Source organism: Cherax quadricarinatus, chromosome 25 (assembly GCF_038502225.1).
Source record: "Cherax quadricarinatus isolate ZL_2023a chromosome 25, ASM3850222v1, whole genome shotgun sequence".
Classification (NCBI taxonomy): Eukaryota; Metazoa; Arthropoda; class Malacostraca; order Decapoda; family Parastacidae; genus Cherax; species Cherax quadricarinatus.
In genome coordinates, this window is record NC_091316.1 from 756656 (window position 1) to 777491 (window position 20836).

At 39.3% G+C, this 20836-nt stretch overlaps 1 protein-coding gene across 4 annotated transcripts in view; it reads right to left on the bottom strand.

Moving 5' to 3' along the window:
* LOC128690056 (titin homolog) overlaps positions 1-17525 on the bottom strand; it is a 79546-nt gene extending 62021 nt beyond the window's left edge. Inside the window, exons 1-3 of one of the 4 annotated variants that reach the window (XM_053778611.2) lie at positions 17461-17525; positions 13673-13715; positions 12312-12765 (exon numbers count right to left, since the gene is read on the bottom strand). In XM_053778611.2, coding sequence (XP_053634586.1) covers positions 12312-12765; positions 13673-13699 — 481 coding nt within the window. In that variant the 5' untranslated portion in view covers positions 13700-13715; positions 17461-17525. Of the gene's footprint in view, positions 1-12311; positions 12766-13672; positions 13716-15297; positions 15384-17024; positions 17164-17277; positions 17374-17460 lie in introns of those variants that run through there. The other 3 variants (XM_053778609.2, XM_053778610.2, XM_053778608.2) reach the window with 3 other exon arrangements.
* Positions 17526-20836: the final 3311 nt, after the last annotated feature.

A 20836-nucleotide genomic window follows, 5' to 3' on the forward strand; every position in this document is an offset into this window, starting at 1 on the left:
CTGGATGTCCTGGCTTTAAGTGAAACAAAGCTGAAGGGGGTGGGAGAGTTTCGGTGGAGAGGAATAAATGGGATCAGGTCAGAGCTTTCAAATAGTTAGAGCTAAAGAAGGAGTAACAATAATGTTAAAGGATAAGCTGTGACAGGAAAAGAGGGACTATAAATGTATTAATTCAAGAATTATGTGGAGTAAAATAAAAGTTGAATGTTAAAAGTGGGTTATAGTAAGCGTATATGCACCTGGAGAAGATAGAAGTGTAGAGGGGAGAGAGAGATTTTGGGAAATGTCGAGTGAATGTGTGGGGAATTTTGAACCAAGTGTGAGAGCACTTGTGGTTGAGGATTTCAATGCTAAAGTGGGTAAAAATGTTGTCGAGGGAGTAGTAGGGAAATCTGGGGTGCCAGGGGTAAATGAAAATGGGAGCTTTTAATTGAGCTATGTGTAGAAAGAGGTTTGGTAATAAGTAATACTTTTTTTTTTTTTCAACAAATCGGCCGTCTCCCACAGAGGCAGGGTGACCCAAAAAAGAAAGAAAATCCCCAAAAAGAAAATACTTTCATCATCATTCAACACTTTCACCACACTCACACATTATCACTGTTTTTGCAGAGGTGCTCAGAATACAACAGTTTAGAAGCATACACATATAAAGATACACAACATATCCCTCCAAACTGCCAATATCCCAAACCCCTCCTTTAAAGTGCAGGCATTGCACTTCCCATTTCCAGGACTCAAGTGCGACTATATGAAAATAACCGGTTTCCCTGAATCCCTTCACTAAATATTACCCTGCTCACACTCCAACAGATCGTCAGGTCCCAAGTACCATTCGTCTCCATTCACTCCCATCTAACACGCTCATGCACGCTTGCTGGAAGTCCAACCCCCTTGCCCACAAAACCTCCTTTACCCCCTCTCTCCAACACTTTCGAGGACGACCCCTACCCCGCCTTCCTTCCCCATTAGATTTATATACTTTCCATGTCATTCTACTTTGATCCATTCTCTCTAAATGACCAAACCACCTCAACAACCCCTCTTCTGCCCAAGACTAATACTTTTATTAACTCCACACCTTTTCCTAATTTCCACACTCCGAATTCTCTGCATATTTACACCACACATTGCCCTTAAACAGGACATCTCCACTGCCTCCAACCGTCTCCTCGCTGCTGCATTTACCACCCAAGCTTCACACCCATATAAGAGTGTTGGTACTACTATACTTTCATACGTTCCCTTCTTTGCCTCCATAGATAACGTTTTTTGACTCCACATATACCTCAACGCACCACTCACCTTTTTTCCCTCATCAATTCTATGATTAACCTCATCCTTCATAAATCCTTCCACCGACACGTCAACTCCCAAGTATCTGAAAACATTCACTTCTTCCATACTCCTCCTCCCCAATTTGATATCCAATTTTTCTTTATCTAAATCATTTGATACCCGCATCACCTTACTCTTTTCTATGTTCACTTTCAACTTTCTACCTTTACACACATTCCCAAACTCATCCACTAACCTTTGCAATTTTTCTTTAGAATCTCCCATAAGCACAGTATCATCAGCAAAAAGTAACTGTGTCAATTCCCATTTTGAATTTGATTCCCCAAAATTTAATCCCACCCCTCTCCCGAACACCCTAGCATTTACTTCCTTTACAACCCCATCTATAAATATATTAAACAACCATGGTGACATTACACATCCATGTCTAAGACCTACTTTTACCGGGAAGTAGTCTCCCTCTCTTCTACACACCCTAACCTGAGCCTCACTATCCTCATAAAAACTCTTTACAGCATTTAATAACTTACCACCTATTCCATATACTTGCAACATCTGCCACATTGCTCCTCTATCCACTCTATCATATTCCTTTTCTAAATCCATAAATGCAATAAAAACTTCCCTACCTTTATCTAAATACTGTTCACATATATGCTTCAATGTAAACACTTGATCTACACATCCCCTACCCACTCTGAAACCTCCTTGCTCATCCGCAATCCTACATTCTCTTACCTCTAATTCTTTCAATTATAACCCTACCGTACACTTTTCCTGGTATACTCAGTAAACTTATTCCTCTATAATTTTTACAGTCTCTTTTGTCTCCTTTCCCTTTATATAAAGGGACTATACATGCTCTCTGCCAATCCCTAGGTACCTTCCCCTCTTTCAAACATTTATTAAACAAAAGTACCAACCACTCCAACACTATATCCCCCCCTGCTTTTAACATTTCTGTCATGATCCCATCAGTTCCAGCTGCTTTACCCCCTTTCATTCTACGTAATGCCTCACGTACCTCCCCCACACTTACATTCTGCTCTCCTTCACTCCTAAAATATGGCATACCTCCCTGACCAGTGCATGAAATTACTGCCTCTCTTTCTTCCTTAACATTTAAAAGTTCCTCAAAATATTCTCGCTATCTACCTAATAGCTCCATCTCCCCATCTACTAACTCCCCTACTCTGTTTTTAACTGACAAATCCATACTTTCCCTAGGCTTTCTTAACTTGTTTAACTCACTCCAAAAAATTTTCTTATTTTCATTAAAATTTCTTGACAGTGCCTCTCCCACTCTATCTATCATCTGCTCTCTTGTTGCACTCTCACCATTCTCTTAATCTTTCTTTTACTTTCCATATACTCTGCTCTTCTTTTAACACTTCTGCTTTGTAAAAACCTCTCATAAGCTACCTTTTTCTCTTTTATCACACCCTTTACTTCATCATTCCACCAATCACTCCTCTTTCCTCCTGCCCCAACCCTCCTATAACCACAAACTTCTGCCCCACATTCTAATACTGCATTTTTAAAACTATTCCAACCCTCTTCAACCCCCCCCCCCATTACTCATCTTTGCACTAACCCACCTTTCTGCCAATAGTCGCTTATATCTCACCCGAACTTCCTCCTCCCTTAGTTTATACACTTTCACCTCCCTCTTACTTGTTGTTGCCACCTTCCTCTTTTCCCATCTACCTCTTACTCTAACTGTAGCTACAACTAAATAATGATCCGATATATCAGTTGCCCCTCTATAAACATGTACATCCTGGAGCCTACCCATCAACCTTTTATCCACCAATACATAATCTAATAAACTACTTTCATTACGTGCTACATCATACCTTGTATATTTATTTATCCTCTTTTTCATAAAATATGTATTACTTATTACCAAATTTCTTTCTACACATAGCTCAATTAAAGGCTCCCCATTTACATTTACCCCTGGCACCCCAAATTTACCTACTACTCCCTCCATAACATTTTTACCCACTTTAGCATTGAAATACCCAACCACCATTACTCTCACACTTGATTCAAAACTCCCCATGCATTCACTCAACATTTCCCAAAATCTCTCTCTCTCCTCTACACTTCTCTCTTCTCCAGGTGCATACACGCTTATTATAACCCACTTTTCACATCCAATCTTTATTTTACTCCACATAATCCTTGAATTAATACATTTATAGTCCCTCTTTTCCTGCCATAGATTATCCTTCAACATTATTGCTACTCCTTCTTTAGCTCTAACTCTATTTGAAACCCCTGACCTAATCCCATTTATTCCTCTCCACTGAAACTCTCCCACCCCCTTCAGCTTTGTTTCACTTAAAGCCAGGACATCCAGCTTCTTCTCATTCATAACATCCACAATCATCTCTTTCTTATCATCTGCACAACATCCACGCACATTCAGACTTCCCACTTTGACAATTTTCTTCTTCTTATTCTTTTTAGTAATCTTTACAGGAAAAGGGGTTACTAGCCCATTGTTCCCGGCATTTTAGTTGACTTTTACAACACGCATGGCTTACGGAGAAAAGATTCTTATTCCAAATATATATAATAAATATAAATATACAAGGTATGATATAGCACGTAATGAAAGTAGTTTATTAGATTATGTATTGGTGGATAAAAGGTTGATGGGTAGGCTCCAGGATGTGCACGTTTATAGAGGAACAACTGATATATTGGATCATTATTTAGTTGTAACTACAGTTAGAGTAAGAGGTAGATGGGACAAGAGGAAAATGACAACAACAAGTAAAAGGGAGGTGAAAGTGTATAAACTAAGGGAGGAGGAAGTTCGGGTGAGATATAAGCAACTATTGGCAGTAAGGTGGGCTGGTGCAAGTATGAGTAGTGGGGGGGTTGAAGAGGGTTGGAAAGTTTTAAAATTGCAGTATTAGAATGTGGGGCAGAAGTTTATGGTTATAGGAGAGTGAGTGCAGGAGGAAAGAGGAGTGATTGGTGTGTATAAGGTGTAAAAAGGTAGAAAGTTGAAAGTGAACATAGAAAAGAACAAGGTGATGAGAGTATCAAATGATTTAGATAAAGAAAAGTTGAATATCAAATTGGGGAGGAGGAGTATGGAAGAAGTGAATGTTTTCAGATATTTGGGAGTTGATGTGTCGGCGGATGGATTTATGAAGGATGAAGTTAATCATAGAATTGATGAAGGAAAAAGGTGAGTGGTGCGTTGAGTTATATGTGGAGACAAAAAACGTTATCTTTGGAGGCAAAGAAGGGAATGTATGAAAGTATAGTAGTACCAACATTCTTATATGGGTGTGAAGCTTGGGTTGGAAATGCCGCAGCGACGAAGCGGTTGGAAGCAGTGGAGATGTCCTGTCTAAGGGCAATGTGTGGTGTGAATATTATGCAGAAATTTCGGAGTGTGGAAATTAGGAGAAGGTGTGGAGTTAATAAAAGTATTAGTCAGAGGGCTGAAGGGGGTTGTTGAGGTGGTTTGGTCACTTAGAGAGAATGGATCAAAGCAGAATGACATGGAAAGCATATAAATCTGTAGAGACAGGAAGGCGGGGTAGGGGTCGTCCTCGAAAAGGTTGGAGGGAGGAGTTAAAGGAGGTTTTGTGGCCGAGGAGCTTGGACTTCCAGCAAGAGTGCATGAGCATGTTAGATAGGAGTGAATGGAGACGAATGGTATTTGGGACCTGATGAGCTGTTGGAGTGTGAGCACTGTAATATTTAGTGAAGGGATTCAGGGAAACCGGTTATTTTTATATAGCCGGACTTGAGTCCTGGAAATGGGAAGTACAATGCCTGCACTCTAAAGGAGGGGTTTGGGATATTGGCAGTTTGGAGGGATATGTTGTGTATCTGTATATGTATATGCTTCTAAACTGTTGTATTCTGAGCACCTCTGCAAAAACAGTGATTATGTGTGAGTGAGGTTAAAGTGTTGAATGATGATGAAAGTATTTTCATATTGGAGATTTTCTTTCTTTTTTGGTGGGAGACAGCCGATTAGTTGAAAAAAAAAAAAAACTGCCTACTATAGATGTCAGGCTTATTGGACGGTAATTTGAAGGAATGAACTTATCCCCTTATCTGAATATAGGAACCACATTAGCCACATTATATAGGAACAACATTAGATCAAGTGTTTACATTGAAGCATATATGTGAACAGTATTTAGATAAAGGTAGGGAAGTTTTTATTGCATTTATGGATTTAGAAAAGGCATATGATAGAGTGGATAGAGGAGCAATGTGGCAGATGTTGCAAGTATATGGAATAGGTGGTAAGTTATTAAATGCTGTAAAGAGTTTTTATGAGGATAGTGAGGCTCAGGTTAGAGTGTGTAGAAGAGAGGGAGACTACTTCCCGGTAAAAGTAGGTCTTAGACAGGGATGTGTAATGTCACCATGGTTGTTTAATATATTTACAGATGGGGTTGTAAAGGAAGTAAATGCTAGGGTGTTCGGGAGAGGGGTGGGATTAAATTTTGGGGAATCAAATTCAAAATGGGAATTGACACCGTTACTTTTTGCTGATGATACTGTGCTTATGGGAGATTCTAAAGAAAAATTGCAAAGGTTAGTGGATGAGTTTGGGAATGTGTGTAAAGGTAGAAAGTTGAAAGTGAACATAGAAAAGAGTAAGGTGATGAGGGTATCAAATGATTTAGATAAAGAAAAATTGGATATCAAATTGGGGAGGAGTATGGAAGAAGTGAATGTTTTCAGATACTTGGGAGTTGACGTGTCGGCGGATGGATTTATGAAGGATGAGGTTAATCATAGAATTGATGAGGGAAAAAAGGTGAGTGGTGCGTTGAGGTATATGTGGAGTCAAAAAACGTTATCTATGGAGGCAAAGAAGGGAATTTATGAAAGTATAGTAGTACCAACACTCTTATATGGGTGTGAAGCTTGGGTGGTAAATGCAGCAGCGAGGAGACGGTTGGAGGCAGTGGAGATGTCCTGTTTAAGGGCAATGTGTGGTGTAAATATTATGCAGAAAATTCGGAGTGTGGAAATTAGGAAAAGGTGTGGAGTTAATAAAAGTATTAGTCAGAGGGCAGAAGAGGGGTTGTTGAGGTGGTTTGGTCATTTAGAGAGAATGGATCAAAGTAGAATGACATGGAAAGCATATAAATCTATAGGGGAAGGAAGGCGGGGTAGGGGTCGTCCTCGAAAGGGTTGGAGAGAGGGGGTAAAGGAGGTTTTGTGGGCAAGGGGCTTGGACTTCCAGCAAGCGTGCGTGAGCGTGTTAGATAGGAGTGAATGGAGACGAATGGTACTTGGGACCTGACGATCTGTTGGAGTGTGAGCAGGGTAATATTTAGTGAAGGGATTCAGGGAAACCGGTTATTTTCATATAGTCAGACTTGAGTCCTGGAAATGGGAAGTACAATGCCTGCACTTTAAAGGAGGGGTTTGGAATATTGGCAGTTTGGAGGGATATGTTGTGTATCTTTATATGTGTATGCTTCTAAACTGTTGTATTCTGAGCACCTCTGCAAAAACAGTGATAATGTGTGAGTGTGGTGAAAGTGTTGAATGATGATGAAAGTATTTTCTTTTTGAGGATTTTCTTTCTTTTTTGGGTCACCCTGCCTCGGTGGGAGACGGCCAACTTGTTTAAAAAAAAAAAAAAAAAAAAAAATTAGCCACCTTCCACATCTCAGGCACAACACCAGTAAGGATGGACGAATTAAACACACTCGTTAATGGCTGACTAAGTTTCATCTTGCATTCTTTAAGTACCCTGGAAAACAATTCCCCGGGGCTTATTTTGCTTCAGTTTGTCTATCTGTTTGATAACCATGTCCCTCGTGAAAGTAATACTAGTTAATTTGAATTTATCAGGAACTGAATTATCGTTAATTTCTGGAATCTCATTTATGTCTTCCTGTGTAAAAACTGACAAAAAATTGTCATTAAATAGGGAACACATTTCCAGTTTGTTATCCGTCAGCTGTCCATTCCCAATTTTTAGAGGTCCTACTTTTTCCTTCACCTTCGTCCTATAATGAGTCTTTGATTCATTAGCAACCCTAATTTCTCTAATTTCATAGTAACGTCTCTAATTTCATAGTCACGTCTCCAGGCCCCTCTTATGTTACTCTTGCTTTCCATTTTGAATTTTTATTCTCACAAAAAATAGAAGATTTACTGTTATGCAGACTACTGCATTATTGTAAAAATGGTATAAATATCAGCACACTTGTGAAAGAATATTAGACTCACCAGTTGACGTGTATTGGACACGTGGTGTGATTTGTTTACTCTTGAACATTTCCGCTACTCTGAGCTCAATTTCAAGGCACTTTTCATCGTGAAACCAATCAAAATCATCTCTATTTCTGTAATATATCTTACGTTCTATCAAATGAGACCAAGAAACGAGAATGCAACCATAAATACCATACAAAAATACACTGCACAATCGCTGTTTTAAACCAAAAACACGGTCGGAGTTCTTTTTTTTCACTATGCACTGCATGCTGCAGGATTTTTTTTTTCATACTGTACACACTGACCATACAGACCCATTCTTTCACATGTAGGCCTACCAGCTTTCTTCCACCAGGTTTGAAGGCACTAGAATTTTGGCATATAAATATGGGACTGACACTTTCTATCAAGCCATATATATACGGGACCAACCCTGAAAGGGTTAACAATAGCCTCTACAGCAAGTGATGATGCCAAGATGTGTGTGACCTTTACTGCTAGTAAGATGCAAACTTTAATTATTTTTAAGATTTTCATAAGATTTAAAAAATCTGTGAGGGCAATTGGGAATATTTTCTTTATTATGAAACTATACACCATCCCCTTACTTATACTCATTTCATCAGTGGATAAATCAGTAGATTTTTTCAACTTTCAAAAAGCTCAAGCAATTTCCACAAGTTGACTTTTTCAATTTGCAAAACTTAGATCAAAGTTTATTTCCACATGATACAATGTAAATGGGGAACCTTTAATTGAGCTATGTGTAGAAAGAAATTTGGTAATAAGTAATACATATTTTATGAAAAAGAGGATAAATAAATATACAAGGTATGATATAGCACGTAATGAAAGTAGTTTGTTAGATTATGTATTGGTGGATAAAAGGTTGATGGGTAGGCTCCAGGATGTACATGTTTATAGAGGGGCAACTGATATATCGGATCATTATTTAGTTGTAGCTACAGTTAGAGTAAGAGGTAGATGGGAAAAGAGGAAGGTGGCAACAACAAGTAAGAGGGAGGTGAAAGTGTATAAACTAAGGGAGGAGGAAATTTGGGCGAGATATAAGCGACTATTGGCAGAAAGGTGGGATAGTGCAAAGATGAGTAGTGGGGGGGTTGAAGAGGGTTGGAATAGTTTTAAAAATGCAGTATTAGAATGTGGGGCAGAAGTTTGTGGTTATAGGAGGCCAGGTCACAGACCGGGCCGCGGGGGCGTTGACCCCCGAAACTCTCTCTCCAGGTAAATAGGAGGGTGGGGGCAGGAGGAAAGAGGAGTGATTGGTGGAATGATGAAGTAAAGGGGGTGATAAAAGAGAAAAAGGTAGCTTATGAGAGGTTTTTACAAAGCAGAAGTGTTATAAGAAGAGCAGAGTATATGGAGAGTAAAAGAAAGGTGAAGAGAGTGGTGAGAGAGTGCAAAAGGAGAGCAGATGATAGAGTGGGAGAGGCACTGTCAAGAAATTTTAATGAAAATAAGAAAAAATTTTGGAGTGAGTTAAACAAGTTAAGAAAGCCTAGGGAAAGTATGGATTTGTCAGTTAAAAACAGAGTAGGGGAGTTAGTAGATGGGGAGAGGGAGGTATTAGGTAGATGGCGAGAATATTTTGAGGAACTTTTAAATGTTGAGGAAGAAAGGGAGGCGGTAATTTCATGCACTGGCCAGGGAGGTATACCATCTTTTAGGAGTGAAGAAGAGCAGAATGTAAGTGTGGTGGAGGTACGTGAGGCATTACGTAGAATGAAAGGGGGTAAAGCAGCTGGAACTGATGGGATCATGACAGAAATGTTAAAAGCAGGGGGGGATATAGTGTTGGACTGGTTGGTACTTTTGTTTAATAAATGTATGAAAGGGGAAGGTAACTAGGGATTGGAGGAGAGCATGTATAGTCCCTTTATATAAAGGGAAAGGGGACAAAAGAGATTGTAAAAATTATAGAGGAATAAGTTTACTGAGTATACCAGGAAAAGTATACGGTAGGGTTATAATTGAAAGAATTAGAGGTAAGACAGAATGTAAGATTGCGAATGAGCAGGGAGGCTTCAGAGTGGGTAGGGGATGTGTAGATCAAGTGTTTACATTGAAGCATATATGTGAACAGTATTTAGATAAAGGTAGGGAAGTTTTTATTGCATTTATGGATTTAGAAAAGGCATATGATAGAGTGGATAGAGGAGCAATGTGGCAGATGTTGCAAGTATATGGAATAGGTTGTAAGTTAATAAATGCTGTAAAGAGTTTTTATGAGGATAGTGAGGCTCAGTTTAGGGTGTGTAAAAGAGAGGGAGACTACTTCCCGGTAAAAGTAGGTCTTAGACAGGGATGTGTAATGTCACCATGGTTGTTTAATATATTTATAGATGGGGTTGTAAAAGAAGTAAATACTAGGGTGTTCGGGAGAGGGATGGGATTAAATTATGGGGAATCAAATTCAAAATGGGAATTGACACAGTTACTTTTTGCTGATGATACTGTGCTTATGGGAGATTCTAAAGAAAAGCTGCAAAGGTTAGTGGACGAGTTTGAAAATGTGTGTAAAGGTAGAAAGTTGAAAGTGAACATAGAAAAGAGTAAGGTGATGAGGGTATCAAATGATTTAGATAAAGAAAAATTGGATATCAAATTGGGGAGGAGGAGTATGGAAGAGGTGAATGTTTTCAGATACTTGGGAGTTGACGTGTCATCGGATGGATTTATGAAGGATGAGGGTAATCATAGAATTGATGAGGGAAAAAAGGTGAGTGGTGCGTTGAGGTATATGTGGAGTCAAAAAACGTTATCTATGGAGGCAAAGAAGGGAATGTATGAAAGTATAGTAGTACCAACACTCTTATATGGATGTGAAGCTTGGGTGGTAAATGCAGCAGCGAGGAGACGGTTGGAGGCAGTGGAGATGTCCTGTCTAAGGTGTGGTGTAAATATTATGCAGAAAATTCGGAGTGTGGAAATTAGGAGAAGGTGTGGAGTTAATAAAAGCATTAGTCAGAGGGCAGAAGAGGGGTTGTTGATGTGGTTTGGTCATTTAGAGAGAATGGACCAAAGTAGAATGACATGGAAAGCATATAAATCTATAGGGGAAGGAAGGAGGGGTAGGGGTCGTCCTCGAAAGGGTTGGAAAGAGGGGGTAAAGGAGGTTTAGTGGGCGAGGGGCTTGGACTTCCAGCAAGCGTGCATGAGCGTGTTAGATAGGAGTGAATGGAGACGAATGATACTTGGGACCTGACGATCTGTTGGAGTGTGAGCAGGGTAATATTTAGTGAAGGGATTCAGGGAAACCGGTTATTTTCACATAGTCGGACTTGAGTCCTGGAAATGGGAAGTACAATGCCTGCACTTTAAAGGAGGGGTTTGGGACATTGGCAGTTTGGAGGGATATGTTGTGTATCTTTATACGTATATGCTTCTAAACTGTTGTATTCTGAGCACCTCTGCAAAAACAGTGATAATGTGTGAGTGTGGTGAAAGTGTTGAATGATGATGAAAGTATTTTCTTTTTGGGGATTTTCTTTCTTTTTTGGGTCACCCTGCCTCGGTGGGAGACGGCCGACTTGTTGAAAAAAAAAAAAATGTTTATAAAACAAACAAACAGAAATGAGTGAGATTTGTTAGCATGAACAAAGCCCATGGTTATGCAGAGCATTTCAGGCAACCTTAACCCTTTCAGGGTTTCGGCCGTACTAGTACGGCTTATGAGCCAGGGTTTTTGATGTACTAGTACGCCTAAATTCTAACGCCCTCAAATCTAGTGAGAGAAAGCTGGTAGGCCTACATATGAAAGAATGGGTCTATGTGGTCAGTGTGTGTGGTATAAAAAAAATCCTGCAGCACACAGTGCGTAATGAGAAAAAAAAAACTTTGACCGTGTTTTTGGATTAAAACAGCGACTTTGCACTGCATTTTCGTATGGTATTTATTGTTGTATTCTAGTTTTCCTGGTCTCATTTTATAGAATGGAAGACATATTACAGAAATTAAGATGATTTTGACTGGTTTTACAAAGAAAAATACCTTGAAATTGAGCTTAAAGTAGCAGAAATGTTCGATTTTTACCAAAGTTTGAAAGTAAACAAATCATGCTATGCGTCCAATACACGTCAACTGGTGAGTCTAATATTCTTTCACAAGTGCACTGATATTATTTATACCATTTCTACACCAATGCAGTAGTCTGCATAACAGTAAATCTTCTATTTTTTTGTGAGAATAAAAATTCAAAGTGGAAAGCAAAAGAATGTAAGAGAGGCATGGGAACGTGACTAATGAACAGAGGAAATGTTATTTTAGTGCCAGGAATGTCTTTCTTGTTTATTCTGGACCCTATTCAGAAATTGGCATCTTTTGAAATTTGTGTGAAATTGGCAAAATTGCTAAATTCTGACCACTGTATTGGATAGTTGAAATTGGTAAATGGGTGGTTTCTTGTACTCATTCGATAGAAAAAATGGAGTTCTAGAGAAATAGTTATGATTTTTGTCGACAAGTACACTGAATTGGCCGAAAATAGGGCTCAAAGTGGGCAAAATTGCTGATGCGTAAACATCGTCGAGACCGCTAACTTCGCGAGAGCATAATTCTTTAAGTTTTCCATCAAATTTCATACTTTTGGTGTCATTATGATTGGGAAAAGATCTATCTTTTCATAAGAAAAAACAATTTTTTTTTTTTTTAAATTTGGCTGACCCTGAGAACAAGTCTCTGAGAGGGCCTATCGACCCTGAAAGGGTTAAGTCTAACTTAAGACTACAACCCATACTGAAATGCAGTCAAAGTAAAACCAAAAGCCTTACCTTTGTCTGGTTTTCTTTGAGTTTTGTTTTCTACGGTTTTCTTCTTTGGTCCTCTTTTCTTCCCAACATCTGCCTGTTCGGCTTTCCCTGTCCTGTCTTCTGCTGCTAGGTTTAAATCATTTTCACTTTCCAAATTAGCATCCTTTACCTCTGCATCTTTCTTATTTTCATTCACTTCCATATTTTCCTTACAATTTTCTTTGATTTCCATATTTTCTTTGTCGTTTTCATTGCTTTTCACATTTTCTGGTGCAAGTCCACTGACTTTATCTGCGTTTTTAATTTCATTATTCTTTTCCACATCAGGTTCCTCCTTTATAATACCCTCCACCATTTTATCTATAGTTCCATCATTTCCACAATGTTCAACTGCTTCTACAGTGTCTTTGGTGGCACAGATATCAACTTCATTTACCAAACTTTGCTTCTTATCGTCACTGACCATTTTACATTCCTGAAAAGTTCAAAATAGTCACAAAGATACCATAGATACTTTATGCACTGTGTAATAAAACAAAGTTATAAGTACAGTACTCATCAAAACCTCAACAAGACACCCAATTATTATTTATTATATCTACATGTAGGAACTACTTTTCATTATTACCATACTGTATTAATTTTTAAACATAAGAAACTGATACAGTTGCAGATACAGTACTCGATAAGACAAAAAGAAAAAAATCACCAGCTCTCTCCCATCAAGGTGGACTAAAAAAAAAAAAAAAAAAAAAAAAAAAAAAAAAAAAAAAAAAAAAAAAAAAAAAAAAAAAAAAAACTTTATCACTCACTCCATCACTGTCTTGCCAGAGGCATGCTGATATTACAGTTCAAAACTGCAAATACCCTTTCTCCCCTTCAGAGTGCAGGTGCTGTACCCCCACTTCCAGGACTCAAGTCTGGCTAGCTGGTTTCCCTGAATCCCTTCATAAATGTTACCATGCTAACACTCCAACAGCATATCAAGTTCTAAAAACCACTTGCCTCAACTCACTCCTATCCAACACGCTCACAAACGCTTGCTGGATGTCTAAGCACCCCTCGCACACAAAATCTCCTTTAACCCCTCCTTCCAACCTTTCCTAGGACATCCCCTACCCCACCTTCCCTCAACTACAGATTTATTTACCCTCCAAGTCATCCTATTTTGTTCCATCCTTTCTTAATGTCCAAACCACCTCAACAACCCCTCTCTGGCCCTCTGGATAATACTTTTTATTAATCCTACACCTCCTCATCTCCAAGCTACGAGTTCCCTGCATAATATTCACACCACACATTATTATTATCATTATTATTATAATATTGGGCAACCTTCATAGAGACGTGAAGCAATACCAGGTGATAGTTGTCACACGTACCTCTTCCTTTGTCTCTAGCTCTGCCATTGCTTCTGGTTCAGTCCTGAAAAATAAATTAGATCTATTATTTTATATTTACATCACTTACAAGAAGCATGCTGATACTCAAATGCTCTATACACATTCACAAGAATTAAAAGCAAGATTGACTGCAAATACGTAGTACAGATCAATTACATACAAATTTTAGTTCCAAAATGCAAGCCTGTATCATTTCTGTTTTGGGAAATAAACATTTATACAGTATGTTTTAGGAAAACCCCTTGTTATGCAAAGCATTTTGGGCAGATTAAAACATGCACTACTAATTCTGGCCACAAAATAGAGCGAAACACCAACGTCAAAGACCTGGGAGTGATCATGTCGGATGATCTCACCTTCAAGGACCATAACATTGTATCAATCGCATCTGCTAGAAAAATGACAGGATGGATAATGAGAACCTTCAAAACTAGGGAGGCCAAGCCCATGATGACACTCTTCAGGTCACTTGTTCTATCTAGGCTGGAATATTGCTGCACACTAACAGCACCTTTCAAGGCAGGTGAAATTGCCGACCTAGAAAATGTACAGAGAACTTTCACGGCGCGCATAACGGAGATAAAACACCTCAATTACTGGGAGCGCTTGAGGTTCCTAAACCTGTATTCCCTGGAACGCAGGAGGGAGAGATACATGATTATATACACCTGGAAAATCCTAGAGGGACTAGTACCGAACTTGCACACGAAAATCACTCACTACGAAAGCAAAAGACTTGGCAGACGATGCACCATCCCCCCAATGAAAAGCAGGGGTGTCACTAGCACGTTAAGAGACCACACAATAAGTGTCAGGGGCCCGAGACTGTTCAACTGCCTCCCAGCACACGTAAGGGGGATTACCAACAGACCCCTGGCAGTCTTCAAGCTGGCACTGGACAAGCACCTAAAGTCAGTTCCTGATCAGCCGGGCTGTAGCTCGTACGTTGGTTTGCATGCAGCCAGCAGCAACAGCCTGGTTGATCAGGCTCTGATCCACTAGGAGGCCTGGTCACAGACCGGGCCGCGGGGGCGTTGACCCCCGGAACTCTCTCCAGGTAAACTACTTAACATTAGGAAAATCAACCATTTCTTGATAGTGTGATGAACATTTCAGGCCAATTCCAGTTCTCTATCATGCCAAGTCTTGTCCATTTCACTAGCATATCTTCCAGACAATCTATTGACACCAAGAAACAAAAAAATTAAAAAAAAAATGCCCTAGAAAAAGCCCCAAAGTAGATATTTTAACCCAACCACAAGGTCAGAGGTTAGCTGTTTCCATCATGCACTCTGTGGGGGACATGATTATTTTTCATACTTCACACTCTCACTACACTGACCCATTCTCTCATGTCTAGGCCAAAATTTGCCACTCACAGCAAAGGTGAGGGTTCTATGAATTTGCATACTAGTACACTAAAGACATAGATTCAGCGGACATACTAGTATGTGACAGACAGCTTGGTGGTTAATGGGTATGCCAGGGACGGGAGAGTCTTTTAACTCTTTACCATGTTCAACATTATCTGGATGACGATCAGAATCCACAAAGGAATCAGAATTTGTGTCATGTATATAAACATTAATGGCTTGTATCATTACCTCATATGAAGGGAAAGAAAACTGATGTAGTATGCACCAGAGATGGTATAGGAAACAGGAAGGACTGTTATGGGTTGACAGGAAACCGTAAGGAACTTGTATTGTCGGCACATTCCTCAAAGGGTCTGTAAAGGATTCTGAACATTTATTAGAAAGAGGTGGGATTACAGAAACTTCTAGATAAATGTAATACTAAGCATATTTGTTTATCAAGATGATACATATGTACAGTACAAGAAATGGCATTAAGAATACATACATGGTAATGCTTAGACCAGTAAATTTTGACTCATTCTCTTATCAGAATGGGTCTGTACAGTGTGTATACCTGGAGAGGGTTTTGGTGGTCAACACCCCCATGGCCTGGTATAAAAAAAAATCCTGCTCCACCCATTGCAAGATGAAAAAACAGAACTCTGACCCAGTATTTAGTTTAAAACAGCAACTGTGTTTTCTACAATGGTTTTTATGGTTTTATTAGCCATTTCTTGGCATCATTTGAAAGAATGGAAGATAAGCTTCTGAAATAGAGATGAGTTTGGTCGGTTTAGGGGCAGAAATAGTCTGAAATCAGCCTTAAATTAATGGAAATATTCAATTTTTGTTAATTTTCTTGAGGATGGGTAAGGCCCTCCTACCCCCATCCCCCCAGCCTGTTTTATACATTTTTACTAGGTCTTATTCAATTACTGAGATGCTGCAAACCATAACCAATCATTCCTAGTTATATTTTATTATTTCTAAACCAACACACCACTATGTTGGTGAGGTCATAGAGAAGGCTAAAGTACCTGGGAACCAGACAATTTTTTCTTGTAGAAATACAGAAATCCCTAAAGGCATAGGCACTTCTCAAACACTGGCATTTAAAGATAAGTTCCAGATTTATATGACACCGAACACGTTATGGTCAGGTGGCTGAAAATGAAGGACATTTCTAAAGAAACCATTGCTTTCTCAAGCATACACTCTAGGGGCTTTAGTATCTGTTAATGGTGCCCTGTGGCCTGGTGGCAAAAGCTCTCACTTCACACAGTGGGCATCCAGGTTCGATTTCCGGCAAAGGGGTGGAAACATCGGACGTGTTTCCTTACACCGGTTGTCTATTTTCACTCATCAGTAAAATGGGTACCTGGGTGTTAGTGGACTGGTGTGGGTCGCATCCTGCAACAAAACTGACCTAATTTGCCTGAAATGCTCTGCAAAATGAGCGCCTTTCTGTAAGATATTATTATTATTATTATTTAGGTAGCCACTAGTTAACAGTAGTTAACATGTGGCAGCTAGTTAGTCTTTCATAATGTTTTAGATGAACTACAACTACAATTGTTCCACATAAAATAGCAAGGGGCTCAAATGCCACACACCTAGGACAACTGCGGCCAATTTTTTTTTTTTTTTCATTATTCTAGCAATCTGTGTAGCCTAAGATAGTAAAATTTTAGCAGTTTGTATATCCATTATCCTTTTATATTATTTTCTAAAATAAAACTTTGAACACACTGAAGTGAACTTTTTATGTATGCTACCATATAAACAACTTAATACACTTTGTCTCAATTGCTCCATTTGACAGTGCACGATGTACATTTGTACGTACTGAAAAGTGTAAAATAATATCGGAGTTCCGCCGAATAGTTGTCTGTATTAGGACAAAAGCCATTTGTGACGAATCCTTTTTTAATAAATGTCTGATCAGTATATGTCTTTTACCTATAATATTTTACCTTCTAGGCTAATGCGGGTAGTCGTCGTAACCTTAGGCGTAATTGTAAAGGTTTCTTGTGATACACAATCAGTTACAAAAGCCATAATTTCCCTAATTTTGAGTATTCAGAGCAAGAGTCAAGTACATTATGGCAGCAGGCGAGAACTACCAGCTGTCTACTCACTAACACTGCCCAATACGTATAATCATCTTATGAAAATTTACTGCCAGTGAGAAGATTGTACGAGCGGAAATGCAGTAGCTAGACTCACATTGTGTAATAAGAGGTAGAAAGGTACAAAGAACAAGACCGGGGATGCTATGCTCAGTGCGTCGCCTCTCCACAACAAACTTTATCCGTATCATTTTCTGCACTAATTTTGCCTCAAATATTAAAACAATTAAAATAATAGCTAAAGTAAATACATCACAATGTAAAAAATAAGATTTCTTACTAATATGCTAAATACTTTCACCCTTTGTATTAGCGAAGACAAAAATTAACGAAAAAAGATATCGAAGTCGCAGCCGTCTTCCCGGACAATGACTTCAAGGTCTGCCAGCAAACTTGATCCACATTTCAAACCTTCTACATCAAAGTTTGGATGATAAAATTTCCAATAACACTATTATTTGAGCAATCTCCAAATTAAATCTAAGAGTTGCTTATAAAAGTAATGACTCAGAGAATCATTCACAGCTGGCAAAGCTATCCTAGTCACTTCGTCTGACCTTCATTGGTTATCATACTCTTATGTATGATAATTGTAGTCACCTAAATTTGTGTAACTGAATTTATGTGTACCTGTACATATATAAACTTACTCATTAACAGAACTGCAGCAAAACTCATAGGCATAACACAAGGCACAAAAATCTCTAATTACCCCCACGTCCCACTCGCCCTACACAACCTGGAACTCACTGTTGAAAATTATAAAGGTTCCCTATGAGTCAACCCTTTCACAGCTATTGTTATAAAGCACTTCATCTCCTCAATGAGTGCAGCGATCACTAATAATATCAAGTAAAAAAGTTGTTAGTAGTGAGATGTAAATCAGCTAGGAAGTTCATGTTAACAAGTGTTGATCGCTAATATTAGCCCATCTATGAAGTTAGTAAGTGGGCGGTGAATGCTAATATTGGCCAGATAGATAGTTGGTATCAATGGACGAAAATTCTTAATATTAGCGAGCTAAGTAGCTGGTAGCATTAAGCAGATATTGCTAATATTAGCATGCTATGGAGTTGGTACTAGTGAGTGATCTCAAATTTTAGCTCAATAGAGATGGTGAGTTAGGAATATTTAAAGTTAAAAATAATAACAGTCTCTCTACAAGTACATGTGCAAGGTATATAGGCCTAGCTGACATCAATGACATACTGCTATATAGAAAGCCCCTTGTTATGCAGAGCATTTCGGGCAAATTAGATTAATTTTGTCCCCATGATGCGACTCGCAACAATTAACTGACACCCAGGTACTTATTATACCGAAAGGTGAACATGGACAGCAGATGCCTTAAGAAAAAAGTCCTAATGTTTCCACCCATACCAAGGTTAGAACCATTATCACTATCAGATGACAGTGCTCTGTTAGTGTCAGGTAAAGACCCACAAGATATAGCTAATGTATTAACACTGGAACTGGAGTCCTGCAGCAAATGGTTAGTAGACAACAAACTATCATTACACACATAAACTGAGAAGGGTAAATAATTGTAATGACCAGTGTAATGGGGAACCCATCACTTCAGTTTCCTCAGTAAGATATCTGGGAATCCCCTTTGACCCATGTATGTCAGGAGAATTGATAGGGAACAGTGTAGTAAAGAAAGCGAATGCCAGACTGAAATTCCTCTGCAGACAAGCACAGTGTCTACCTACCGAGGCTCGCAGGACCCTATGTCTAGCCCTTATACAGTGTCATATGGATTACGCTTGCTCTTCACCGTACTCTGCCTTGACAAAAAAAAAAAAAAACTGAAAGATAAACTGCAAATCACCCAGAACAAAATGGTAAGATTCATCCTGGACCTGGGTCCAAGAGAACGTGTAGGCCAGGATGAATTACAGCAGTTGAATATGCTGAATGTTGAAGACAGAGTAAAACAGCTGAAGCTCAATCATGTTCATAAAATTGCTCACAAACAGTGTCCAGAATATCTTGCTGTCAATTTTGTCAAGGCTGAGAACCAAAGCAATCATAACACTAGGGGGAGAGAGCACAACTTTGTAGTACCCACAGTCAGTGGCCAGGCTTCAAACACCTTTTATTGTACAACAATAAAGGAATGGAACAGACTGCCTGTACATGTCAAAGCCAGTCATAGCATGAACCAGTTCAAGAAGAGAGCCAAAAGGTGCCTGATGAATGTAGCTACAGAAAGAGAGGGGAATTATTTTTTTTAGCTAAAACACGTGTAATGTTACCTTATTCCTAATAATGACCCGTATTGTAGATAGTCTTAATGACCATCGTGTAGTAGATAATCGTCTTAGTATGATAATAAGACGTTATCTCCATTATATAATAATAATAAGATATAACTTTTATATTATACTAATAACTTTTATATTATACTAATAAGGTAAAAGGACCCCAATGGAAATAAGTCACTCTGTGACTTTTTTTTAGGTTATCCTAGGTACTTTACACATATGCTGCTATGTATGATAATCTATTTAACTGTATTTGTGTATACCTGAATAAACTTACTGACCTCAATATGTGATCTGAGGGCGCTAGCAATCGAGCTATGGGAATTTTTCCTCTCACCTGTTGCCTTTGTTCACCTGGCAGTAAGCAGGTATCTGGGTGTTTGTCAACTGTTGTTGGTATCAGCCTGGGAAAAAGACTATAGGACCCTGGTGAAAATAAGAGACAGCTGTCAGTGCCATTATGACTTAATTGGGTTTGTACCTAGTTCAGCTATCAAAACTTTGGGGGCCCAGTCCCTGGACCCATTACGTACCTCTGTCCCCTCAAGGGAGGTTCCTTGATGCTGGTGAGGGGCTCTTGATCTAGGGAATTGGATCTGTGCTCCAGTTACCTGAATACCTTCCATCCCCCCACATGCGCTGTATAACCCTACGGATTTAGCGCTTCCCTGTGATTATAATAATAATAATACGTACCTCTGTAAACTGTAAATACCTTTGTAAATTATCATGATTGTGACCAGACCTACCTGGAGTTCATTACCTTTGTAAATTGTGACTTCATTACCTTTGTAAATTGTGAGTTCATTACCTTCGTAAATTGTGAGTTCATTACCTCTGTAACTTGCTCAGCTATCAGAACTTTGAGGCCCAGTCCCTGGACCCATTATGTACCTCTGTAATCTTTTGACTACCGCCCATAGGATGGGTATGGGGTGCATAATAAAGATATTAAACTCCTAGGTGGTTAACCCTCCAGGTCAAAAATCTGAACAAAATCTTATCAGCAAGATTAGCCATCTAGGGAATTGGTACCAGTTTACCTGGAGTTTACCTGGAGAGAGTTCCGGGGGTCAACGCCCCCGCGGCCCGGTCTGTGACCAGGCCTCCTGGTGGATCAGAGCCTGATCAACCAGGCTGTTGCTGCTGGCTGCACGCAAACCAACGTACGAGCCACAGCCCGGCTGGTCAGGAACCGACTTTAGGTGCTTGTCCAGTGCCAGCTTGAAGACTGCCAGGGGTCTGTTGGTAATCCCCCTTACGTATGCTGGGAGGCAGTTGAACAGTCTCGGGCCCCTGACACTTATTGTATTGTCTCTTAACGTGCTAGTGACACCCCTGCTTTTCATTGGGGGGATGTTGCATCGTCTGCCAAGTCTTCTGCTTTCG